At 40.0% G+C, this 26,971-nt stretch overlaps 4 protein-coding genes and 1 non-coding gene across 7 annotated transcripts; 4 read left to right on the forward strand and 1 right to left on the reverse strand.

Moving 5' to 3' along the window:
* Window positions 1-210: 210 nt before the first annotated feature.
* On the forward strand, window positions 211-283 carry trnav-aac (transfer RNA valine (anticodon AAC)). The gene has a single exon. It is a non-coding gene; the product is annotated as a tRNA-Val (tRNA).
* Window positions 284-598: 315 nt separating this feature from the next.
* Window positions 599-3,442, forward strand: nif3l1 (NIF3 NGG1 interacting factor 3-like 1 (S. cerevisiae)). Of its 2 annotated transcripts, XM_087793217.1 has the most exons (7): window positions 599-633; window positions 1,214-1,735; window positions 1,851-2,007; window positions 2,388-2,511; window positions 2,602-2,740; window positions 2,997-3,080; window positions 3,150-3,442. In XM_087793217.1, exons 2-7 carry the CDS (start codon window positions 1,222-1,224, stop codon window positions 3,332-3,334), a joined length of 1,203 nt encoding a protein of 400 aa, XP_087649343.1. In that variant the 5' UTR covers window positions 599-633; window positions 1,214-1,221; the 3' UTR covers window positions 3,335-3,442. The 2 variants fall into 2 exon arrangements, with proteins under 2 accessions (XP_087649343.1, XP_087649344.1); XM_087793218.1 differs by lacking the exon at window positions 599-633 and having other exon boundaries at window positions 842-1,735.
* A 4,210-nt stretch (window positions 3,443-7,652) lies between these two features.
* Window positions 7,653-10,922, forward strand: tbx6 (T-box transcription factor 6). The gene is made up of 8 exons (XM_087793423.1): window positions 7,653-7,707; window positions 8,067-8,280; window positions 8,372-8,639; window positions 8,730-8,873; window positions 9,042-9,112; window positions 9,184-9,242; window positions 9,313-9,589; window positions 9,699-10,922. Exons 1-8 carry the CDS (start codon window positions 7,653-7,655, stop codon window positions 10,861-10,863), a joined length of 2,253 nt encoding a protein of 750 aa, XP_087649549.1. The 3' UTR covers window positions 10,864-10,922.
* A 1,589-nt stretch (window positions 10,923-12,511) lies between these two features.
* On the forward strand, window positions 12,512-19,005 carry prodh2 (proline dehydrogenase 2). Its single transcript, XM_087794149.1, has 11 exons — window positions 12,512-12,552; window positions 15,051-15,283; window positions 15,383-15,573; window positions 16,215-16,341; window positions 16,556-16,627; window positions 16,703-16,783; window positions 17,681-17,824; window positions 17,890-18,056; window positions 18,130-18,240; window positions 18,423-18,511; window positions 18,603-19,005. The coding sequence occupies exons 2-11, from the start codon at window positions 15,053-15,055 to the stop codon at window positions 18,767-18,769; spliced, it is 1,380 nt and encodes a 459-aa protein (XP_087650275.1). The 5' UTR covers window positions 12,512-12,552; window positions 15,051-15,052; the 3' UTR covers window positions 18,770-19,005.
* Window positions 19,006-19,112: 107 nt separating this feature from the next.
* Window positions 19,113-26,657, reverse strand: eif3c (eukaryotic translation initiation factor 3, subunit C). 2 transcript variants are annotated; one of them, XM_087794148.1, is made up of 23 exons: window positions 26,534-26,657; window positions 25,537-25,654; window positions 25,390-25,455; window positions 25,132-25,321; window positions 24,929-25,054; window positions 24,715-24,766; window positions 24,238-24,353; window positions 23,989-24,116; window positions 23,641-23,794; window positions 23,428-23,531; window positions 23,172-23,313; window positions 22,984-23,112; window positions 22,574-22,667; window positions 22,311-22,498; window positions 21,961-22,185; window positions 21,693-21,884; window positions 21,434-21,605; window positions 20,974-21,133; window positions 20,821-20,886; window positions 20,669-20,756; window positions 20,432-20,597; window positions 20,307-20,348; window positions 19,113-19,413 (listed from the first exon to the last, which is right to left on the reverse strand). In XM_087794148.1, the coding sequence occupies exons 2-23, from the start codon at window positions 25,632-25,634 to the stop codon at window positions 19,343-19,345; spliced, it is 2,769 nt and encodes a 922-aa protein (XP_087650274.1). In that variant the 5' UTR covers window positions 25,635-25,654; window positions 26,534-26,657; the 3' UTR covers window positions 19,113-19,342. The 2 variants fall into 2 exon arrangements, with proteins under 2 accessions (XP_087650274.1, XP_087650273.1); XM_087794147.1 differs by having other exon boundaries at window positions 20,304-20,348.
* Window positions 26,658-26,971: the final 314 nt, after the last annotated feature.

Below are 26,971 nucleotides of genomic sequence, written 5' to 3' on the forward strand. Positions count from 1 at the left end.
AGAGTTCACGAAGTGTGGGGGCCGAAACAAGGAATCTGGATCGATTTACAATGAATTTAATAAATCATTTGTCTGATAGCTTACAATTTTCTGTTGCTGGGAAATTAATAAACAAACATTTTGTAAGGTGGGAACGTCATCACTATACCAACAGAATATGGCTGTTGCTTAAGAATAAGTAAGGTGTCAAGCTCCTCTCCATTCATGTGAGTTTCCGTAGTGTAGTGGTTATCACGTTCGCCTAACACGCGAAAGGTCCCCGGTTCGAGACCGGGCGGAAACACCTTTTCCTTTTCATGATCCGAAAAATGTATTATTATTTTATACATTTATTTTTTACCAAATAATTCGCTAACGACTCAACACAACAAACCCCTTTGAATTTTTTTTTTTACTACTAAATGACCAATGTTAATAAGGTTTCGCTTCAGTCTAACGGTTAACCGCGTGGCGTGAAAAACACATAATATTTTACGCAGTCTGAATATAAAAGCATTCAGTATAAAAAATAAAAGTATTTTTGCATTCACATTCGTCAAATATAATAATAAAATAATATCAATTATAACGATTCTCTCCCGGAAAGTGACGTCAGAAGGCGGAAACAGTAAGGCATAGCCACCTGAACTTTGTGTGAGTGTAGAAATATTACGAGGATTTGTTTTTGTTCACTATGGCGAATACATTCGTGTTCTTCTGCTCTTTAAAAGTGGCGGATCTTAAAATAAGGGAAAATGTTCATGCTGTGCTTGCATTAGCCGTCGCTAGCTTAAGTTAGCCTCGCTGCTGCAGCGTGTTGCTCAGATGTTTATACTGTTAGCTTGAGAGGGTCACAGTTGACGTTTAAATTAGACACTAAGTCTAAGAGGTTTATTATTTTGTAAGAGTATGAATTAAGTATTTGATTTAAATACTACATATATGTTTTGAATGTAGCAAAAACAATGTCATTATCAGTCAAACAGGGAATGTAAAAGTATATTTAACCTAAAGTTCCAACTTAATTTAAACCATCAAGTTGCTACTTCATTGAATGTAGTTGTACATCCTGCACTTAGTAGTTTAGTTTCTAGAGAAAAACAATATCTCGACACACCAAGTGGGATTTAGTTTGAATCTAAATACTATTTGCTGCTGCAAGAATATCCAAAAAACATTGCTTATGGTAGAAGATGTTATTGGACTAATGTCGAATTTCTGCCTTATTTTTCAGTTCCCCCGATGTTGACCATATCTCGGGGCATATCTCGGACAGGCTTCTCTCAGGCTATCTTGAGGGCTTTTGTGCCAAAGAAATCCCTTAACTTCTGTGCACCAGCTGTTCCATCAACCTCTCCATTTCAATCGCTTCACAGCGGGCAGCATACACGCAGCAAAGACATGGAGCTGAAGGAGGTTCTGCAGGTGCTGGAGCAACTTGCTCCTCTGGCGCTGGCCGAGTCATGGGACAACGTGGGTCTGCTGGTTGAACCCAGCAAACCTCGACCCGTGAACACCATCCTGCTCACCAACGATCTGACAGATTCCGTTATGACCGAAGCGGAATCGATGAACTGCGATCTTATCATCTCCTATCACCCGCCGCTGTTTCGGCCGATCAAAACTCTGATTCAGAAGGACTGGAAGCAGCGCCTGGCCATCAGAGCCCTGGAGGCCGGGATGGCTGTGTTCTCCCCTCACACATCATGGGACAGTGTTAAAGGAGGAGTGAACGACTGGCTGGTCGGAGGACTTGGTAAGAGTGGAAACTGAGTCACTCAACCATCCTGCTTGAATGCAGTTGTGACAGTAGATACAAACTCACGGGTCGACAAGTCAAGTTTCTTAATTTTGTTTTGTGTCACACTCAGGCAGTGGCCAGGTGTCTGTTCTCAGCCAGGCTGTGGGTGGATCTTCTCATAGTCACAAACTAGAATTTACAGTCCGGAATGCAGAGGAACTCAACTCCATCATGGAAGAAGTGAAGGCTTGTAGTTGTGGAACCACTGTACAGTCTACACACAGCAGGTTCTCCTACTATTTCTGATACATTTTTTGGGGTCAAATTCAATTTTTGTATTTTTCAATAATATTTAAAGGTTTACACAATAACTATATTATTTTAACAAGTGGAGTACGACGGTTATCGAAACAAAATCTAAATTTGAAATGCATAAAAACCATTAAGTAAGTAATTTTTATTTGTATAGCGCTTTTCCAGACCAGGGTCACAAAACGCTTAAACAATTAAAACAATATTCAATAAAGTATATACTTTAAAGATCAAGATAAAACTGATAACACAACAGGAGTTCCAGAAAATCAAGGAAAAGCCTGAACAAATAAAAACAATGTCAGAGTGAATATATCTGTTTCAAGATCCACTGGATGTTTGTTTTTTCCAACAGATTCGACAGCAATGAGATCCAAGTCAACCTGACCTGCAGCGACGCAGCACTGACCCCGTGTGTCCAAAAAGTGTTACAGCATGGAGCTCTTGGCCAGTCCCTCAGCATCCTCAAACTGGAAAAGGTTCAGCGTCAGCACGCGACCGTGGAATATATCGTGCCAAAGAATCGAAACAATCATAAACACTGTGATTATGTCTGTGTCTCTGCGCAGGCTCCTCTCCCGGGTCACGGACAAGGACGACTTAGTGTTTTGAAGGAGTCGGTGAGCGTTGCAACAGCCGTTGAAAAAATGAAGTCTCACCTTGGTTTGAGCCATCTACGGTTGGCTCTTGGTGCAGGTCAAACCCTTGGTGAGGATCTGACGTATACAGGTTACTGTCTGTAAATTAGAACCAATGAAATATATTTGACAACGTTTTAAAACAAGGGTGCCAGTGAGAAGAAAACAATATAGAAAAGAGACAATGATCATACAGTACATATACATTCCAAAGATATATGTGATGATGTAAATACACAACTTTCACTTCTGACAATGAGTTTGTCATCAGGAATGAATACTTTCTAATAAGCAGGATACGATAACGCTGACACTTGTATTTCCAGAGTCCACTATAAGCACTGTAGCTGTCTGTGCTGGATCTGGAGCTTCTGTCCTGACCGGTGCTAAAGCAGATATTTACATCACAGGTTTGAGGCCCTTTTGAAGTGTCAGAGTCTTGTTAACGTTATATACTTATAATTGTCCTTTATGTGCAGGCGAGATGTCCCACCATGAAGTTCTGGACGCTGTGGCGAAAGGAACCAACGTGATCCTCAGTGACCATAGCAACAGTGAGCGTGGATTTTTGACTGTGTTTCGTGAGAGATTGGCGGTCCGGCTGCCGGATTCTTTAAAAGTAGTGGTGTCCAAGGCTGACAGGGACCCACTGGAGATCGTCTGAAGTGACTGTGATGGCGACGTTATGATTGTTTAGAATTAAATTAAATTATCATCACTTTTAAAGTTTGCTTTTTTCTCTCTCAAATCATCAATAAAAAGTAATATCTTATGATTGTATTCTTTCTTAAATAACAATATTTAACATTCAAAATATTGTTTCTGGAGCCTGAGCTACATGTGGATTTGTTTACGAATAAGTAAGTAAGTAAGTAAGTCATTTTTATTTATATAGCGCTTTTCCAGACCAGGGTCACAAAGCGCTTAAACAATCAAATAATAATTACAGTATATACTTTAAAGATCAAGATCAAACAGATAACACCACAGGAGTTCCAGAAAATCAAGGAAACGCCTGAACAAATAAAAGTGTCTTAAGATGTTTCTTGAAGGAGTCAGTAGATCATCAAACACAGAGGGAGAGGAAGATCATTCCAAAGCTTAGAAGCAACAGCCTGGAAGGATTTATCTCCTCTGGTCCTGAACCGTGTGCGAGGAACCATCAGTAGATTCTGATCCCCAACCCTCAGAGCCTGAGCTGGGGTGTAAGGCTGGATCAAAAAGGCTATTTTAGAGTCGGTTTTCCATTTTATCTTCCTGTTAACGGATGAAGACAAATGTGGAATTAGTAGAAGATCTTTGCTCCTACTTGGTTTCCCTCATCCTGAAGAGGCTCGGAGTAGAACTCATGCTTCCCTGCAGTGGGAAACGGATTAAGTGGTGCTTATCCATTAAAATATAGCGAGTGAAGGTTGGTGCGGTCGAGACATATTAAGTGTCATCCACTTAGATAAAGATGAGTAAAAGCCTCAGTTCTAGCTGCTGTGGATTTGATAATTGCTGCAATAATCCTCATCAAATAAATTGGAGAAAAAAAAAATGTAGAAAACAGAATGAGCTTATCCTAAATTGTCTCTAAATGGTAGTACATCGTGTCCGACCAAATCTCAAGCTCATTTGACCTGGAACATTGTAAACTAGAAGCGCACTCGTAATGAACAGACCTCTCGGTAGCAATCCTCTGGCAGCTCAATGTTAAATCAACACATCTGGGCCCTAAAAACACATGGAATACATTCTCCTGAATCTAGTGCCGTGCAGCTCACGACAAATCCTTCAAAGATCGTGGATCCAGGTGATAATATGTGACATCACCAAAATTGAATCATCCCTTTTGAACTTACATTACCTGAAACTGTAATTTGAAGCTGTTTGTAAGCTCTTTAAGACCCATTTATTCGTGCAGGCTTTTTCTTTTGGCTACTATATTTGTCTCCATGTTGTCTTGGCCTCAAGTAGAAGAACTCACATTTCTCCGATCCTTAAAACTCTTCACTGGCTTCCAGTTTCTTTCAGGATCAACTTTAAAATTCTGGTTCTTACTTTCAGATCTATTCATGGTCAGACTCCTCCTTACATCACTGATCTGATCCAGCCTTACACCCCAGCTCGGGCTCTTAGGTCTGTGGATCAGAATCTACTGATGGTTCCTCGCACACGGTTCAGGACCAGAAGAGAGAAATCCTTCCAGACTGTTGCTCCTAAGCTTTGGAACAATCTTCCTCTCTCTTTGCACTTGATGGATGTACTGACACCTTTAAGAAACATCTTAAGACATTTTTATTTGTTCAGGCTTTTCCTTGATTTTCTGGAACTCCTGTTGTTTTATCAGTTTTTATCTTGATCTTTTAAGTATATACTTTATTGAATATTGTTTTGATTGTTTAAGTGCTTTGTGACCCTGGTCTGTAAAAGCGCTATACAAATAGAAATTACTTACTCTTGTTAAGAGTTTAATGTAAAACATAACCTCCTTGGCTGTGGTAATTAAATAACGTTCGATTGTACTAAAGCGATCTTTGACATGTAGCATTATTTAACATAGATACCAGGAGAGCTGAATGGCTCTGCAAACAAGACCATCAAACAACTTCACACATTGCTGACAATCAGCAGCAGCTCAGATCACCGCGACAATCTTACCAAAACACAACCAGTAACTTTAGTCATTAGTGGCCAAGTGTGTGCTGACTGCAACTCACCTGTTTGTTCGTAAATGTATTATCACACACACACACATGCTGTGCTGCTGTTAAAGTAATGACCTTTCTCTTGCTGTGCTCGCACCTCCACTTCCCCTCGCTGGCTTTTATCCACCCGGCACACACACAAATACACAAATGGAGAAGGAAAACAACAACTACAACAACATTGATGTAACTCCAGCTGTCTTGTTTCAAATGAAGGGAGTCAACACTTGATTTCAGTTTACAGCTCTTTAGCAGTAATGAGGAACATTTGAAATTCAAACATCAATATGTGACATGAAAGAAAACCTTCTTTTTTTTTAAATCATTAGAAAAGTATTATTATATTATAAATATTATATTATATTATTATATTATATTAGTATTTGTCTGACAGAAAGAAAATGGTCGATCATACTTTTATAATATATTTCTATTCTTTTTATTTATATATTCACAAGGATTAAGAAGTGATTAAGAAACATATGTTCAATGTGATCCATGGCATGTTTGAACATCATTTCAGAATTGGTTCATTCTCTGTTACTTTTAAGAGAAAAAACCGTTAACAAGACATTATCCTCAGTACAATGACTGACACCTGAATGATTGTTCAGTATGGGTTACTTGATGAAACATCCATACTTGTAATCTTCGGAAATGCAGCACAGAAACTGGTAATAAAGGATCTCACTAGGTTTGCAATGATCAAAAACTAAAAAATTCACCCCAAACTCCACAGACTCTTGTGACCAAATTGCAGCCATGGACCAAACTGTTCTCCATTTCCACCCACATTGAAGACTGGACTCCCTGCGGAGAAAGACTAACGGAGCAACTGCTGCGAGGAAGAAACTTGTCAGCAGGCCATCAAATGACCACAGGGGAGTCGCTGGTTCTCTTTTTATGTGTATTTGAGTAACAGGAATTTAGATAAATGGATTTGTAGTTTCTATATCTACTAGTTAAACATTGTATAACTCTGTTAATCATTGTTCAAGCTGTTGATTTTTGCATTTAAGGCTGTTTAAAGTTATTTATGAGTGACAAAAGGGATCAGATGATGGGAGAGAAAATCTGTGAGTGTGTGACTGGAAGTCATGGTAAACACTTATAAAGATAAACTAAAATTGCTTAAACGTTACTACAACAAACCCTTTTTCTAATTTTATGTTTTAAATTGCTCAATTATAAAACCAAACAGATAATTTTAATACATTTTTTAAACATCATTTTTTTAAGGCCATTACCAGAAATCTGCCCACTGACACTTGCAGTGTGTTTGAATGAGAAAAGTCGTCAGGCAGCAGCTGAGAGATTGATCACTTTTGCTACAAATGAACTTAAAATACACAGATTTATTCAATTATTTTCAGAACAATTCTTCATGTCGAGGCTTCAATACTAGATGGCAGTTACGGACGAGCACCACGGAGGCATTCGGATGTTTTTAAGTGTCTTTATGGACGAAGATGGACTCCAGTCACTACGTTAAAATTGATTTACATTTCCGTCTATAACTCTACAAATCAACAGATTACACTGGAAATAATCCCAACCCTTAGTCGAAGTGAGAGTGAGTAGAGAATGAGTGAAATTTTGGCCGAACTATTACTTTAATACCTCCTCCTTCTGTGTTTGCAACAGCAAACTCATTAGTCTGAAAGTCTAATCCATTTATTGAGCATTTTCATAGCAGATGCCTATGAATGGATTTGTACGCATGCTCATTTGGCTGAGGCAGCATTCACACCTGTATGTTGTTGACGTCCAAAGACACCTGACCATGTCTAATGAAATGATCTACCACATGTCCAGCGATCAGAAGAATACCAGTAAATCCAAAAACATCTGACCAATGATTAAAAAGACCCTGATTATAAAGGAAGAAGCATCATAATAATGAGAGTATAACAGATATAGAAATAATCATGTAATCAAAAGTGAAAAATACATCATATGCCATGGCAACCAAACAACACAGAAATGCAAATAGCCCAAGATTTCACTCTTCAACCAATTGTTATGCTAGTAAAACAATAGTGTGAAGAAGTAAATGAAGACTCTTGTGGCCATTTGGCCTGAATGTGTGAAGAGCCACACACCTATATAACCCTGCCAGACAACACTCGGGGCATTTGGAGTCAGACATCTAGAAGAACAGGAGTAGAAGTTGACCCAAGATCGATCTACAACAGGACGATTGAGAACTTGATAGCAGTAGATTAGAAGTCGTGGAGTGATATGTTATAGCGCAGTGCAGGAACTCACCTCCCAACCATGCTCAGTGTGGACATGTACCCCGGTTTGAATCTGGGGCCGCAGAGGATTGGAGACTGCTTCTACAGAGGTGGGAATCATTTCTTATTTATATTTCATGTTGTTCTTGAAAAGAGCTGCGTTGTTGTCTTTAGAGATTTAAAACATTTCATGTGATGTCAGAATCAATTATTGTAATTCAAGTTTTGAAATCACTTAACTGAAGAAACCAATGTTAAATTGGGTCATGGTATTTGTTTAATGAGTTAATCTTCTTCTCAAGTTAAACTTGGTCCTTCAATTAATTCTGTTATTCTGTGATCATGGACTTCATACAAACAGAAATGTCTAACCTTAATGTATTTTATACATAAACCACTTGCCAGATTAAGACTTCAATTATAGATTTTTAAGATCTTTCCACTGATGAAATACTCATGACCTCCACAGATCGAGACCCATCAGTTCACGTGCCACTGTTCCCACCTACTTGTGACTTGGCGGCGAAAGCCCTGCCCCCCAGGCTGATGGTCCCTCCCACAGTTGCCAATGACAGCGTTGCCAAAACCCCAAAAGACGATGTAAAAATGGAGCTTGAAAATTCGTCACTATGGAAACAGTTCAGCTCGGTGGGCACAGAGATGATCATCACGAAAAAGGGCAGGTGAGTCAGAATGGATAAAAAGTTACATTTTCAGACAAAACATCAACAACAATATTGATAATGACCTAAAATGGATTTGATTCTTTCCCAGACGAATGTTTCCTGGCTTGCGACTAAAGCTGTCCGGTCTCAATCCATCCCTTCGCTACATCCTTCTGCTGGACATAGTCCCTGTGGACAACTCACGCTACCGTTTCCAGGGAGGGGGCTGGCAGGCAGTGGGTGGAGCCGAGGCCCGGCTGCCAGACCGGGTTTTTATCCATCCAGACTCCCCAGCCACTGGAGCTCACTGGCAAAGCCGAGCCATCTCCTTTCACTACGCAAAGCTGACCAACAACACGCTGGACTCGCAAGGACATGTGAGTGGACAATCGCACATGTTTTAGTGTCACTAACGCAACCCTCTGTCTCAGTGGACTTTTTCTAACGTTATCCAACTTTCTCCTCAGATCATCCTCCACTCTCTGCATCGATATCAGCCCAGAATACATGTGATAGAGGCCAGAGACGTGCTGAGGTGGGGCGGAGCGCAGCACTTGTTCATCTTTCCAGAGACGCAGTTCATCACCGTCACAGCCTACCAGAACAACAAGGTACTGACTCTCTCATCATCGTTAAGAGTTACCAGAGATTCCTTCTTCAATCCACCAACATGTGTTGAAGAGACACTGAACACTAGACTAGAAATGATAATGAATTGTTATTATTATTATTATGATTATTTTAATGAAATTTCCATGATTTTCATTTTTTTCTTTCAGATTACCGAGCTGAAGATCAATTCCAACCCATTTGCCAAAGGCTTCCGAGACGAAGGCATGAACAGCAAAAAGTAGGCGATAGTCAGTCAAAACGCTAGAGACCTTGTGTTGTCGTTGCTTATTCGTGTTGCTTTCTGCGCAGACAAAGAGATGCAAGACAGAAGCGTAAACTGTCGGACTTGACAGATCCCTCAGATATAGGTGGGCACCTTTACCGCACTAAAGCTACTAAATGATTTCATACTTCTAAACCAAAATACGACTCTTTCAGTGAGCTGTGACCCCTGCGAGTCCTCCCAGCTGATACCGGAGCCCGGTTCTGACAGAGACCTGCAGGCCCTGGCTCTGGCCTCGCTGCCTGCGCTGACCGACCCGACCTGTGTGTATCAACCAGCAGAGGGCAGCTACCAGGACACGCTCGTGCAGCAACCGCCTCTAGACCTCGGCCAGTCCTTCATGACGAACCAGCTGCCCGATATAAATATGACTTTAAATACAGGGATGCAGGAAACAACAGGATGTGATGTCACAAACGCCGTCATTGAAGGGTAAGTTTGCAGATCTTTTTTTTTGTCGTGGAAAGTAATCGCCATTTTATATATATATATATATAATACATCAAGTAAGATACTCAAACAACTGTTCCTCCCTCCGCAGGTCTGACCCCATCAGTGATTCGGTTTACGCAAACACCTTCACTGCAAACCAGGAAAACTCGTTCCCCTCAAATCTTCTCTCCCAGTCGTCCCCCCCGTTCTCTCTTCCCGACTCCTCAAATCCCAACGATCCCATCAACTATCCTCCGATTCTCTCCTCGTCCCCGACACTTTCCTCGACGTCCAACTCGCCCTCCCTGCAACAGACCTCCTTCACCTTTCCCACCCCACCACCTTCCAACTCCACCTCTCCACAGCCACTCCTGTCCTCCGCCTCCTCCCCCGACTACCAGACCATAGGTCCTGCAGAACTGGAAATGATAAGCCCTCATACCCCGACCGAGACCACGTTTCCTCCCCCTGCTTCCTTGTGCCAGTCCGGTCTGCAACAGGAGCAGATGCCTCATGCGCTGCTTCCACAATCCAACCAAGTCGAGCCTCTCTCTAGTGGAAACAACTCGCCTGATGATCAGGGTTCAGCCACATTTATTTACCCAAACAACCTGCAGGGTGACCTACATCCAGCTCTGGTCACCGCTCAGTTACCCCAAACCACCCTCGGGTTCCCCTCACAAACCTACCCTGCACCCACACATGCTGCCGCTACATCTTTTGGTTTCCCATCTCATATTCAGAATCTGACTTTCTCGAACATGCCGTCAAACAAAGGTCACCCGTCCCTTCATTACCCAAATCTCACGGCTCAAAGTCAGAACCCTGCTATCGCTTCTCAATTCGCACCCGCCTTCACACCTTCCTCCCTTCCTCACCCTTCCTTCCAAACGTCTTCTTGCCTGCCTGTCCAGCCGGGACCTTCACTGCCAGCAGGTCATCCTCAAACCATGCAGACCCCCGCCACCACATCTTACCCACCTGTTGACATAGCTGCCATGTCACAGTTCAACCACCCGGGGTCCTACCGCCCTGAGATGATGCTGCATCACCCTTCCCTCCTCCCCCAACTGGATCCATCACTTCCATCATGTCTCCAGCCCTCCGCCGCCCACCCGAACCTCTACCCTGGCTTCCCGTCCTACCCTATCCGGATCTGTCAGGACCCTCACGCGTCCCTCTCCATCCCACTCAGGCATCTCTACAGACACCAGCATGGCCACGCCCACCCACAAGGGTCCTACCTGGATATGAGCGCAAGAGCTGTGTTTTGAAACCTAGAGCCTCAAAGCTAATGTTCTACTGAAATACTAATATTCTGATGAAATAGCGCTTTTAGAAGAAATCGTAGACTAGGTTAGGTAACTGTAGTAGTTGTACTTGTGTGTGTGTGTTTTTTATCCAAATGTGTAAATACTCCCAACATTTTCATTCCAAATAAAACACATTTCTTTTGAGTGGCAATTCGTATCTGGTCTACTGAGCAGGTACTCACTGTTTAGGTACATGTCGTAGGTAGGATGAGGAAGGCTTGAGAACATCATGAGACAGAAACAATATATATATATATATTTTTACATCTTAATTTATCATACACATGTTAAAATAGTATGTCTATATTGTAAGGAATGGAGGAATGGTATCCAAAGAACCATTTTCCATTTTTTTTAACCCTCAACTTCACATATAATATAAAGAACAAAGCTTGTGCATTAAGTTGGACAAATAATCTGACCGAAGCCAAGCATGGTAATGTAACTCATGCAAGATCATCAAATAGAACACATGTTCCCAAACTTCACCATGTCAAACACCAGCAGTCTCTGGCAGGACACCTCTTCTGCAAAACACCAAAAAAATGCTACAAATTATAAAAAATAACCATAAACTTCAAGTGTGCATTTCTTTACTTTTATCTTTCGATATTTATTATATGTTTAGAATTTCAGGTAATCATGGCTAATTTTCTATTTGTCTGTAAATCCACACTTGATGTACGTTGCTTAATATTTTAGAATGTTAAATGACCGTAAGATATAGCCTTTTTTTTAGAAAGAGAATAGTTCACGGCTGTTGATCGGCTCCTTCTGTCTTTTTATTGTCAGAAATCTGTCTATTTGCTGCTCTCCGAGTAGCTTCAAGCTACTTGCTAACAAGTGCAAACAACCTGGTTGACATAGAAACTGACATCACAGGTGGTGTGTTTAAGTACAATTTGAAACTTCAGAATCCAAAGCCAGTCTTTGTGTTTGTATTTTCAGGACGAATGGAAAAATATTTAATTTTATATTATATCATAACATATTCATTTCCATTCTTCCCTTCCCTCAATTTCCTGGAGCACCACTCGAGGAAAACGACTGCACCTGTGCACTGATGTACTTGGAGAAGATGTCATATTATTGAGTGATAAAGAGCGTTACAAAGAAATGACTTTCAAAAGATGAGACAATTATATACAAGGTATGAATAAGAGGTATTTCTGTTGAATTTAAAAAAGTCAAAATTAATAATGATGAAAAAAATATAGGATTTGATCTTCTTTGAAGTTAAGGTTTTGTTAGTAGACGACGCAATTTAAAAAAAAAAAGTCTTCACATTCTAATTATTGTTTGTTGTTTTTTCAATAATTGATATGCAGAAAGTTGTATTGTTTTGACTATATTTGACTATGTACTGTCTGATTCATTAAAATTACAGCAAAGTCATAGGATAATAATCCCATAAAACGCAATACAGAGTAAATACAATTGTTAGCATTTTTGGTCTCACCAATGTCGTAGCAAATGCCAAAAACTTCCACATAGTTATGTGTAACTGAAGGATCAGATATTATATGACGTGCCCAGCTGTGGGCGGACTTCACTCTGGGAGAAAAAGGAATTCTGCAAACCTGAGCCAGCAGGAGGAAGGTTGTTTTACTACGGGACTCTGTAGAACTGCTGGTCCGATTAACTCAGACGGTAAATATCACTGCAGATAATTTTTATGCACGACAGAATTTACTAATTTAGTATTTTAGATGTGTGTCATTTCTATCTACACAAATTAACTCATAACACATTTTAATTTGCAGGTGATCTGATTTTTTTCAATCTACCTTTTGGATAATTTATTGAATATTTCCATTTTTTCCAGCTCACACTATTTTCACACTCAGTTAGATTGACATTTAAAGGCTATTGGATAAACATATGCTGGTAACAAAATTTCACAAAAACTAGATATTTCTCTCCAGAGGTAATTAGCATAAAGCTGTCATATGAAACTTTTATTGCCAGTGTTGAAAAAAGAATATAGGATTTTTTGGGGGGTAGCGGTTGTTGAAGTAAATAAGATAACACAAAATCCACAAAATCAACAAAATGAACATCACCAGAACCAGACACCAAGCAAGCCATTCTATGGCGCCTATTAAATACTGAATATAACAGCACATAAACAGACATAATAATAATAATAATCTCTATTTATATAGCGCCTTTCTAGACCAGGGTCACAAAGCGCTTTAATGCATCCACTAATATGAAGACTTAATATGCCTATGCAATATGTATAAAAGCCTAACTAACACTCACAGAAAAGGTTTGAATAGATTTAAGGGGTCTATTTAAGAGGAGTTTTAAAATGGGATTTTTGAGGAGATTACAGCGGAAGTAACAGACCCATGGACAACAACATAATACAGATTATAAGATATGAACAATAATATGGAGAAGAAAGTAAAGGACCTACATAGTCTCAGACTTCAATTCACATCCCTTTACCACTTCACCGACACTTTAATACAACAAAACGGGTTTGAATCAAATTTTTGGTGTCGGAAATTGAGGTGAACTCAAGCTTGTCTGATCAAGGATTACAAAAGGACTGCGATCGAGTCTAACAAAATATTGATGTTGACCATCTTCGTTTATGCCACCATGAAAAATTCCCATGTTGTGTTTACAACACTGTAAATAAACGTTTCTTATTCTGATCTAAGTCGACTAACACTCTGCAGAACTGCAACATAAATGAACTACAGCAACCACGAAGCAAATAACTGCAAGAAAAACACGTCTCTCTTAATGGGCTCGCTGTGGCTGTGAGGTCTCTGTTGCACACAGCGAGAGGTTGGATCAGGTCATAGTTCATTACTGCACCACCTGACAGACACAACCATCTGTGGACGATGCACTGACTGACCTCTACATTTTTCTGGTCTATGGGGGGTAATAAGAGAGGATAACTCCACAGGATTTTCCTCATTTGACTTCTATGCACAATCCTTAACGAAACACCAATTTTCTCAGGCCAATAAGACAACAGTGCCACATTTAAAATAAATTAAGATATCAATTGAAAGTGCTTTAGACATCGACTCTGATTGGAAAATCTTTTTTTCTTTCAAGTCTCATTTTTCTACATGGTGACTATAGGCTACAACTTTCTGCCCAACTTTCATCCATTCTATCGAGCTTTCTTTTGAAATGTGACACTTTAGATCAAATTGGAAATACCTCTAGAAGTATTTTAATTATTTTTTTTATTCTCCTTTCTTCCTTGCGACCCCAGAAAACGCTGTTCATATAAATGCCTTCATTCATAACTTTGTTTTAAAGGGAACACAGAGGATTACAATACATTTAGATCGATTCCTCAGAGCAGCGTGTTGGACTTTCATAAGTGGAATTGAAAGATTATTACTTTGTTTTCATAAAGATATATTTTTGTACACAAATATTGATCATTTTCTAGAAGTCCGGTTACATATAAGGGAGGAAAAGATAACACGTCAGTAGAGGCGGGGGGTCACAAAGGTGGGTTGAAGAAAATGCTAAAACGTGATTGGTTAGGCTGGTTTAACCAGAGAAACAAAACTGATTTTACTGCGATGGCGACTTATTCGTAGCAAAGGGCTGGTGAGTATATTCTCTCTCATCTCTGAACACAAACGGAGTCATTCATTGATCATGTTGACATGTTCAAGTGAACACTGACACTGAAGTCTGTCACAACAATAAGTTAATGATTTCATCCAGAATCCGGGGTTGCAAGTTAAAACAAACATGGTTGCGTTCTCCTGCTGGTTTTGTTGAAAGAGTTGATTATTTTGATGTAATAATTAAAATAACAAGGTTAGTCTCTGCTAAGAATTTATGTTGCTTTTATAGTCTTATCACAATAAACATACACGACTACTGCAGATCACTAAAAGCTTATCTCCCATGCAAGCTGTTATAACCGCGTTCACTGACTCGTACAGAAAAAGGTTTCTAGCTGGATACGTCCATCAACAAAAAGAACAAACTGTTTGTATTTAAGTGTGTCATGATCTGAGCTATGGAATAAAAAGGCAGCAAGGAGCGGAGAACATAAGTGGTTTGGGACGTAAGAAGCGCCTCTACTCCTTGCTGGTAGTAAATCTGGATTCTGACTCTGTTCTTATTCTAACACTTGTCTCTGTTCTCATCCCTAGGAATGATGATCCGTTCTGGTTTGCGTCCTGTACTTCCCTCCATCTCCTCTCTGAGGCTCATCGGTCATGCACCCTCAAGTGTGGCGGCAGGTAAACCTGCTGATCTCGCTCCTGCAACTCTGGCCTTCGAGGACCCCAGTGCTTTCAGGGTGAAGAGTTACCGCGAGCTCCTCCGTGCCTTGGTCGTGTTTCGCTTCTGCTCCTTCCCAGTCTTGGTCAACAACTGTGGAAAGGTGAGACAAAACTGGAACGTAATATTGAAAAAGAAAATGATCCTAGTGAAGCCTCAACAATCCTTCCTAACCAGCTTTGTATCTTCCTCCATCACTCAGCTGATGTCGGTAGCTCGGACTCTACTGGGCAGGAGGGGGTTTTCCATGCTGCTGCGTCCAACCGTCTATGCTCAGTTCGTGGCTGGTGAAGATGAGGAAGAGATCTCTCAGTCCATGGAGAAGATCAGCTCACTGGGACTGAGGCCGATGTTGGCCGTGCCCATCGAAGAGGACTTGGGAGAAAGTACTGGGTACTCCTTTTTTTTAATGGCACACCTCGGCCGCCAAAACTACATCTCGAACTGATACATTTTCATCTTTATCGTGACACAGAGACGGCGAAATACTAAGAATACACTCAATCTGAAACTGGCTAATTGTGAATTAAATAAATGTTGGTTTAAAGGTTCTTAATACAGTTTAAAGTGTTCAAACCATTGGCATGAACAGTATTTAGAGGCCAACAGGTAGTAGTATAAATGGACAGAGAAGACAAATGAAAATAAATGGCATGACATGGGGAAATTGTATCAACAAAAAAAACAACCTTTTTTTCAGATTGGAATTAAAAAAATGTTTAATATATATATATATTAACTAAATTATTGTATTCACTTTTATTGCAAATAAATACATAAAGCGATATAACAAAAATGTAAAAACAACAATAAGTGAATTAAAAAATATAATTTTTTCCATCAAGACACGTTCAGACTGATTTAACATTAAAATAATTGAATAAAAGGCACAAAGGCATTTTCTAACTAATATTAATTTTAAAGTAAACAAAACCTCTGGTCCATTTGTGACTCTACAGAATTATTAACAACAGTGAAGTCCTGTTTTTAATTGAATACCAACCTGGTCAAACGATTGTGCTTTTCACGTGAAGGGAGAAAAGATATGAAGACAACATGGAGGCCATGCTGGAGTGTGTGAGAATGTCCCACAGTAACGCCTGGAGCAGAGACCCCATGATGCAGCTCAAGATCACGGCGCTGCTCAGCCCCGAGCTTTGTGTAAGTCCTCGTGTCGGCTGACGTGTAACTTATCCATTATCTTATCAATTTCTGCTTAAGTGGGAAAGGTTTCCAGCACCAAAAAGATAGGCAGGTAAACACAAACTGATTATTGTTGGGAAGAAAGATAGGAAAACGCATGTTTTCAAAGGTATTTTTGTGACTTGTATTTTAGGACTCACTCTGCTTTGTGTGTCTGTTCCTCTGAATCAAGGTCAAACTAACCACCCTCCTCGAAAAACAACCATACGACCTGGATATGCTGGTCAGGGCGATGGATGGAGAAGTAGGAACCCGAGCACTGAAGTATCAACAGACACTCGTATCTCATAAAAATAATGACTTTTGGATGATCTTTTAGATGCTGGACTTTCCTGGTTTGACTGACAGCGAGAATGAACACTTCCACTGCAGCCTGCGCAGACTCAACAAAATATCAGAGGTCATTTGACACTTTTTTTTTTGGCCTTTTCCAACAACTCTCGCAGGACAATACTAAATAAAATAATGCTCGTGAGCAAATAGGATGAACATAATAGCTGCGGTGAATTTAATTTAGACTTTTAGTTGCAGTTATAAAGTGTAGTTAGTGATAATTATGGTTCATTTTCCAATAACTTGTAAATAAAATGACTCATTTTGGAATAAATATATATTGACCGATAAAGAAAACTGGTAATAATATGCATTAATGTTATGGGCTAGTTCTATAAAAGTGTGTGATTTAAATGAACAATGATAAGTTAATATTGTCACTCAGTTTAATACTTAAACTTTTTCAACCGTTCTTTAAACACACTTTAACAAAGTTCATACAACGGAACCGGTATCGTTGAATGATTCACAAATTTAAAAGTAGGAACTAAGAAACACAGCTAAATTCACTTCACAATAGTTGTTCTTAAGCAATATATTCACGTTTCAAAAATACGAATTTAACAGAAACGTATTCTTATTTGTGTTTTTGTCATTTTCTTTTCTTCGACTTACCTGAGCTCACGTCGCGCTGTGTGTCGTCATCAGTCGCGAGTGATTCGTTGTTTGATTTGAAGAAAAAAAATGTATTCGAACTTCAACGAATAGAATTATGTTCCATAAATAATGCAACCCACATACAAAATTAACAATTATTTAAAAAAAAAAATTAAGCTTTTTTTTTACACCAGCAGCAAAGATTCGTCTTGACAAGTCTCTCTTCTGGCTCAGCTTTTTTTCTTTATTTTCGATTGACAGGCCTCAATTTAGGTTCTCTCACGCTTTTTATAATATGAATAATAATAATATAAATGTTACATTATTCATCGCCAGAGGATTTATAATACAGACCTGTTATTTCCAGGCTAGTGTCAATAAAGTTCGGGTCCTGGTGGACGCAGAGTACACATACATGAACCCAGCCTTGTCCCTGGTGACACTGGCGATGATGAAGAAGTTCAACAAAGATGGACCCTGGATCTGGAACACCTATCAGTGCTACTTGAAGGTAACAGTCCCGTCTTTCCAAAATCTCACTTAAGAAAAGCGTTTACTGTCAAAAGAATCCACCAGGAGTCCAGGACTCTCCTGCTGGAAGACCTCCAGGTGTCCAGAAACAAAGGCTTCTGTATGGGGGTCAAGCTGGTGCGAGGGGCTTACATGGACAAAGAGAGGAAACTGGCAAAGAACCAAGGATGTCTCGATCCCATCCACAACAGTTGGGAGGAGACCAACGACAGGTTGAGCCAATTATTATTATTGGCCTTGAAACAGGACGAAACAAGTTTTGATGGATCGTCTGATTGACTTTAGTTACAACGGCTCACTGGAGGTGGTGCTGGGTATTATTTCCCAGAACCCCGGGCGCTACAGCATCATCGTCGCCACACACAACGAAGAGTCTGTGAGAAAAGCTGCAGAACGGTGAGAACCTGATGAAATATGTCAAGTTTTACATCACAAACACTATGCTTTAACTTCAACGCAACCAAACATGAAGACTTCTGACCTATAATACAATTTTATTCACACCAAATCATGGAACGATATCACGAGTGGATAATAAAAGCAACTGGATATTTGACTTTTCAATTTTTTCCCCTCAGGATTGAAGAACTGGGCATCGACCGAGATGGAGGCTCTGTGTGCTTCGGCCAGCTGCTGGGAATGTGTGACCACGTCTCCCTCACTCTGGGTCAGCTGAAGTTCTTTCAATCATTCGCAGTGGAATGCACCTTTGAATGGTCCAGAACGGACCAAAGCTTAATCCGCTTGTCTCCCTGCAGCTAAAGAAGGTTACGCCGTGTACAAGTCGGTGCCCTACGGGTCAGTGGAGGACACGCTTCCGTACTTGGTTCGACGGGCTCAGGAGAACCAGACAGTTTTGAAAGGGATCCGGAAAGAGAGGGATCTTCTGAGGAAGGAGATGTGGAGGAGACTCTGGAGGAGCTAACAGGGATCTCAAAACATGAGAAATGAATAGAGGAAAAGTGTAAAATATCCAGAATAGAATGTTTTTTATGCAGGGCAGATTTTCCCTGTGGCCGGTTCACTTATGTCCAGTATTTAAAGTAAGGCCGGAATCTTTCATGTCCTGTTTGATTTTGTTTTTTAAAATTCACTTATTGTGCAATTTACATGGCTTTATGATCACATCTGCTTATCTAAGAGACATACGTTTGTACAAAGTTGAAATAAATAAAGTAAATAATTTTTATTTTATCTAAGCTGAAGCCGTTTGTCCTCGTCTCACTCCGCTCAGGTAATGATACACAGTTGAAAACAAAACACCGACATGATTATTGTGGTTAATGTTTAATAGATATTTTGAGTTATTTCACAGAATCTCGACCAAAAGTTCCCTCATGGCAGAACTCATCGAATAACCTAAAAATGTTCAAATATCCAAACGGGAGTCTTCGTTGCAGACCCTCTTCTACGATGAGGGAAGAAGCGGAAAGCCAGGGACGATGTCCTCGGTTTGGAATGAAACCAGTTCAAGTCGCTGCTCAAACTTCACCAAAGATCAATAATTGTTTTGGTTTCTGTAGCCTCCGCGCTGGTAGCCCGACTTGTTCTGGTAACCACCTTTCTGATCTGCATGTGTGGGAAATAAGGTGCTTTAGACAAGACACTCGAATGACAGCAAACAAGTAACATGTTAACACGAGATCGTAATTGATTCTGTGAAAGTCTTGCAACAAAAAAAATTAACTAAAAGGTTTCAAACACATTTTACGTACAATTAAACAGACAATTGTTATGATTTCTTCTTAATAAATAATAAAGGTCAACACTGTTTTTTCTTTGAAAATGCACAGATTTTGCCCAAGCACAAAACATGATCCAGGGGTCACCTACTGGGGGGCCCCTGGCTTAAATATGCCCGAGGGTACCAAACACCCAAGGAGTAGCCCACTATGGGCCTGTTCAAAAATATCTTGTATACAACAACCATGTTATTTTGTTTGATTTTGTGTTTCTTTTCTTGTTCCCCCAATGGTAATTATTGAAGAATCAATGATGTGATTAGTTATTAGAGGAAGTATAATTTATAATGCTTAATATATATTAAGTAATTTCAGAAAGTTTAACAAACATATGGACCCTTTGAGTCACAAGATTCCACCGGAGTAGCAAAAAAAAGTTTGTGATCCCTGCATTAAGCCATGCTCTGGTTTTAACCTGATAAACGATTGTGTTACAGTGACATTATGTTCACTCAAGTAAAATATGTTTTTTTTCAGATTATGTAGCCTTTAGCAATCATCATGACTAAATTGAAAATTAAACAGCCAGTCTATGTTAACGCTAGATGCTGCGATCACTACCAATCACCAACACGTTAACAAGTTTCAACAAGAACCAGGTAGCACGACTCGGTCAAGCGAACTGTTGTTTACCAATTATTCCATTAGTCTATGAAACAATTAGATTTGTGTTTTTTTTTTTTATAACATCATAAACCAAAACAATCGTGAACTTACCACCTCTCTGGTAGGATTGCTTCTGTTGGTATCCACCTTTCTGATCTGTAAAACAAACACAAGACATATGAGCAATGTTCCGACATGAGCACTGAGCTTGTTGGGTTATAGTGGACTTCTCTCCTCACCTCTGTTGAAGTAGCCGCCGTAGACCCCTTGCTTCAGGTCAAAGACGCGCTCATTGTTCTCCACCAGGCTGCCCAGTTTCTCGGCCAGCTGCAGGGCCATGTTCTGCAGGGAGGTGGGCTCGGTGCGGTGCATCACCACAGTCTGTGTGGGCTGGTCCAGAGAGGCCTGACAGCAGAACAGAATTAATACAAGTAGATACAATTGCACAGACAATAATGCAGAGTCTAGAATCTCACCATCAGCTCCTCATTGATGATCATTTTGCTGATGATGCTGTGAACTGTTGGGATCTCTAGTTCAAACATCTCTGACAAGGTCTGCATGCTGTGAACGCAAGGGTTTTAAAAAGAGCAGAGCAGTAGGATTACTTTGGAGCGACAGTATTTACCTGATAGAATCGTAAACGCTGCTGTAGGTGAACAGGTAGGTCCTCAGAGATTCTTCTTGTATTTTCCTGCATTTAAAATATTAAACAATAATTAATATAAAGCTTGAAGAAGAACCATGACTTAAAAATGGACAGCATATAAACACGTCTGACCTCACTAGCATCTTGCGCACTCGCTGAGTTTCAGGGAACAGATCCCAAACTTTACTGTTCATCTTTTCATTGATGATGAATGAGTGACATGTGCGCCAGTCTCCCATCTTCATGGCCTTGCTGGCAGCCACCACATGCTCCCTCATGCTCTCAGGGGGTCCTAGAGGGCCGTCAAAAGTTTAGTCATCTCCACACATTTCGGAATGAAATTCAGTAGCAATGAGGGGGAAAAACAATAACTATAGGATACCGTTTTAATAGTTCATGGCTAGAAGCAAAGATATAAAAATAGTATTAATTATAATGTAATTATAATCTACACATAAAAGGATTTAAACACTTAAGTTTAAACATTTAAGTATTGAATTCCTAATAACCTTTGATGAAACCACGACAAAAGACATGCACTGATTATGGCTGACAACCATCCCATCACTTGAAATTAATCAGTATCACATACCAAGTAAGGGCTGTCTCTCGCCCACCCTGAGCTGGTGATGGAACTGCTTGCTGATCATTCTGCGCCTGGCATCAAACTCATGAGCAGCCATGTACGGGATCTCAAGCAGCATGGCCGACACCAGATAGACACATTCCAGCAGCTCCAAGTTGATATGCATGTGGAACGGCACCTGGGTTAAAAACAGAATCATGTTAGAAAACATACATTTCTTTTTTTAACTGACGACACACAGTTCTTTACAAAGATTGAAACCTACTTGTCTTCTCTTCTCAATCTTCTCCTGTTCAGCGTTTCTCTCCTGCATGTTCCTCATGAGTAATCCCTGACCCAAGAGCTCCTTGGCACGACCAGAAGACTGAATGTCAAGCAGAGCATTATGGGCGTCCTTAATCATTCCTTGACGGAAGGCACAGATGCCGAGCTGCACCATGGTTCTGTTGTACAGGATCTGTCAGGAGAAGAAAGCACAAAGATATTATCTTAGACACACCAAGACTAATATGACCGAGGATCTGCCGTCTCACCTGTACAGGGGGATCAGCGTGCTGGATGTTGTCTTGCAAGTGGCTCATGAGCATCAAATCTCTGGCCTGGTACCAGCGGGAGTGGAGGGCGTGGTGATAGATGTGGCAGAGGATGGCACAAGTTCGAATACGGTCGGTACGATCCTTGGCATAAATGAACTTGCAGAGACGGTCCATATTCAGGGCACTGTTCTCTCCCTCTGCCTCCATCTGGTCCTGCTCCGACTATAAACAAAACCAGACTCAGTCCACACATAAACAAAGATCTTCTGACTTCTCTTAGATGTTTTACCAGCCATGATGTGATTGACAATATTTCAGACATGTTGAAAAGAGCTCGTTCCTCCTACCTTTGACTCTTCCTCGAGGGCCATGCTGCGCTCATGGGCCTTGTAGTCAAACTTGTAGTAAGTGTGCATGATCCTGCGCAGGTACACGCGACACACCTCCTCCGTCGTTCCCTTTTTCTCCAAGTAGGAGAGCAGCCGATCAATGATGTCGCACACTCGACCCTCGTCCTTCAGGTTATCAACATATTCTGTATTTGTGAGGAAGGAAAGATTATTTATGAATGTCAGAATTTATTTTACTTTCAATAAAGGCAGCAACAAACCCTGGGAGTGAGGATCAGTGTTCTGCATGATCTTAGTGAACTCTTCATCCATCCTTTCCACCAGGGTCAAGATACAGCCTCGGACACGGAATGGCTGAAATGTATCCAAAGGTAACATCTATTAAAATCAGTATAAAGGTTTGCCTTGTATAATCTGCTGAACAATTCATATACATGAAATATTGTTCAACTGAAAATGTGGTGTCTTTTTTTTTTTTGTTGATGTCTCTGAGAAAAATTGAACACAGCTCTATGATAAATCTGAATAAAAGCATTTCAGAAAATGATTATCATCTGATGAAACTGATCTGAGAACAACCATAGATGACAGGCATGAGAATGTATTTAGTCATTTTTGTTTTTTAAGAACACGGCATGTTATTGTCTTGGTATGTTGTGCGACATCATACCTGATCCGAGATGGACAGATTTTCACTGTCCTCCGCGATGTTTTCCCCGATGAAAATGTCATTATTGTTGTCAAAGAGAATGGTCAGCAATTCCTCAATGCAGTCTAAGCACTTCTTCCACATGTCAGGCTGTTAAGAAACAATAATCACATTAAATAGTATTTTTGAAACAAATTTTGGATCCTTACCTTCATGAAAGCGGCCAGATTGGGATTGTAGTCATACAAGGAGGCGACAATGTTGAATTTTATCTTGACAAGGATTCCAACACCAAGGTTATGCTCGGCTGAGATGGCGGACAACGAGTGGAACAGCTCAATCTGAGCAGCTCTAAAGAGAGAACATTTTTAGAGCCGTTTAAAATATTTGAAGAAAATAATTGTTTGCGTATGTCTGGCAATTCATACACTTGAAAACGAAACAGTATACAGATTTTGATGATACCTGTCTGTGCCTTTCTTGCCTCTTGCCTGCAGGATCTCACTAAGTTTCTTCACCACCACTCCTATGTTAATTTCAGTTCCTTTAGCAAACATCTTTGGCTTTTCCTGAGAAGACAAGAAACAATACAAATGTATAGAAACTATGTTAAGGTAACACGGCTTAACATGCTCAAGTATTAATCCACATACTGAATAATCTTGAATTTGTCTTTACCTTGACCAAGGGGGCTCCTCCCTTCACCTTCTCCCATCCTCCCTCAACTTCCTCCCCAGCTTCTTCCTCTGGCCCCTCCTCTATTGTCTGTGTTTTTTCTTTTATCGTCCTCTTCTTTCTAGAAACCTTTTCTCCACCTTTATCAGGTAACGCCCTGTGTGCAAAGGCAAGAAATTAATTCATCACTTGACAGAATACCAGAATAAATCCATGGATGAAATTTGTTGAAACAATCAGTCTTTGTTATTCAATCATGTACATTTTTAAAAGTAAGCTCATAATAAGAAAAACAAACATACTTGACAAGGAAAAAAAAAAAGGACAATATTTGTAAAGAATAAAACATACTTTCTAAGGAAGGCCATGGCCAGGGAAGCACTCTTTCCTTCTCCTTCATCTGAGCCCTCGCTTCCACTGCCTTCTGAGTCTGAGCCCCAGTCTCCATCATTGTCATCAGAAGACGACGACTCCTCATCCTGCATCAGAAATCAGAAAGAATATTTTTTTCCAGGCATTCTAACAAAGCTGTAAGAGGCCCCCCTACCCCCCATTTGATATGTATCATATAATAATATACCGTTAAACATCATTACTCACCCCTGATCCTTTGGCAGCCTTGGCTTCTGGAGCAGGATCTGGTTTTTTCTTCAAGAAAGATTTAGCTGAAGGAATCTCATCATCGTCATCATCAGAGGAGGAGGGGGAAGAAGACCCTGTAGGACATGATAAACTGAATTTAAATAAAGATTATTTTTAGATCCCTTTAAAATATTTCAAGAAAAAAGAAGGTTGGCGAGTCATACACTTAAAAACTATTAGGGCAGGTATTGACAAGATTCTGGTGACATGATACATATGGGGAGTTTAAAAAAAGGTTGTAATAATGAACATGATACGATTTTTCATGTTCATGTCCAGGTAGTTGTAATACTAAGAAGAAATAAAGAAAAGCTACAACATAAGACAGTGAGGGTGTAAATGAAAGGATTCACAAATAATAAAGTCACACATTTCAACAAAATTCCCAACGCGGATATCATTTTGGAAACTACCAACTTAAAAAGAAACACTTACCTGAATCATCTTGTGCCTTCTCATCTTCTTCATCCGCAGACTCTTGTGGGTTCTGTTGGGAAAAAAAAGGAAATCCATTAAAGATAGTAGCTGCAAAGCTATAACGGTTATGAAACAAACAATGTGCCATTCGTTAAGAAATAAACACAAACATCTACGATCTGTACTAATTGGCTATGGAAGGAGCTTTCGATATACAACATTTTTACATTACCTCTTTATATGCAGTGATTTCTGTCTCATAGTCCCTGTTGTATTTGCGAATCTTCTGACGTAGTGTACTCAGAGCTTTTGCATTATTTTTATTCATCTTCTTTTTGCCTTCCTTGTCTTCCCAGAGCTGCAAAATATAAAAAAAATGATCAAAAGACCAGGAAACAAAATAACTTCACCAATAAATAATGAACGACCACAAACCTGGTTAAGATAGTCCTCCAAGTCGGCAAGCAGACGGATGTAGAAAGAGGGAACCCCCTCTTTATCAACTATGTTCTTGCTTTTAAGAAAGACTCGACATAACTGCTCAAACTCTTCTAGACACTTGGCCATGTCTCGGATCTTCATGGCATTGCGGATTGTCTTAATAAGGTTGGTAAGCTCTTCAAACCTAGAGAAGAAGTGCTTTAATACAGCAGTGCATTAAAATATAAGCGCCGTCAAGTCATCTTCACTGACCTTTTGTCCTTTGCGCTACGAAGCACTCGCTTTGTGTCTTCCTCTTCATCACTGAGCAGTAATGACCTGTGAAAACAGAGGAGTCATATGTTATCTTCAAAAGTTTAAACTTCTGAGTAAACAATTTTAAGAAAACTGAAAACGTACTGCTTAATGTTGGTCCCAGGTGCTTTAGGGGTGATCTCATCAGCAGAGGAGGACTCCTCTGACTCACTGTCAGACCCAGTAGCGAAGAAACGAGACATGATTCGAGAAGACAGTCAAACTGCAAAAGAAGGGGACATAAAAAAGTGTGTCGCCATTATTTAAAAAAAAACAACAACTGACAAACATGGAAGTTTCTCGTTTTGCATGTGTAAGACAATGTGGGTAAGTTTACCGGCTTCAAGAAATATTAAGAAATATGTATGTAGATTATCTAGTTCAAGATAACACATTGAGTTAAAAAATGTTAGTTTCCCTAATGTGACATTTTTAGTATCATGTATAAATGTCTCTGAAAACCGCAGTCCAGTCATTATGAACAACCTAAAATGAATTGGTGGTATCAATGTATGGTTTTGTAAATTTTGCAGACGCGATAAAACACTTTACAAATATTTCATTGTGGTATATTTGAATGGCGGAGGTTTCAAACCAGCCAAGTTACGGACAAAATAAACAGGCCCCATTGTGTTTATTATTTGAGCAGTATTTCACTGAACTCATGCTCCTTGTATTTTGTTGTGGTTAAGTCACAACTGAGAAATATTTGCCAGTGGGTGGAAATCTGAAAAATAATGATTCATGGTCATTCAAGAATATTTTTGGATGAGTTTCTAAGACCCGATGAGTATATAAATGATACAAACGCAGTTGTCATACACTCCTCCAGTTTGGAAGGTGGGCCTCAACAACAAACATGTTACAAGTAGCGCTGACCGGAATTGATGCCGAAATAGTAAATGTACACCGTCAGTTTAACCTCATAAATAAATACACAACCAATGTTTAAAGAAGAAAAGTGCAGTTAGATCAAAGATTGGATACCAACATGGCGCGAGGGGAATGCTAGGCTAATGCTAACCAGAAGCATCTGTCCATGAGAAACAGTAGCAGTCAGCCAAACGAACACACGTCCATTGAATCCGAGGCAAATGCTTACCTACGTCCTCGAATAAAAATGGTTTGCTTTAATCCGTCTGAGTGTAATAGTTTTATAATCCAGTTTTGCGGTGGTAGACCTACAGACAGAAGCGTGCAACAGCCTTGCCGGAGACTTGCGTCAGTGAAAGGAAGTGCTCTCTGGAGCGGGCGGAAGTGCAGTTACACCGATGCAAGTCATTCGTGCGACCGCCCCCTAGCGACAGAAAATGGCACACTTTTCTAAAAGATACCCTCAGTTGTCAATACGGAAAGGATTTCACACCACTTCTCATCAACCAGATGTCATATCAATATTATATTCTCCCATCAATATTTCAAGGTTGCCAGAGAAGAAAAATATCAAATAGTTATCCAAACATTCTTGCATTTATCAACAGGTAACTGACAGATCTGACCGATTATAGTCTGGATGCAGGGAAAAAACAAACAAAAGCAA

Source organism: Callionymus lyra, chromosome 6, assembly GCF_982586985.1.
Source record: "Callionymus lyra chromosome 6, fCalLyr1.hap1.1, whole genome shotgun sequence".
NCBI classification, from domain to species: domain Eukaryota; kingdom Metazoa; phylum Chordata; class Actinopteri; order Syngnathiformes; family Callionymidae; genus Callionymus; species Callionymus lyra.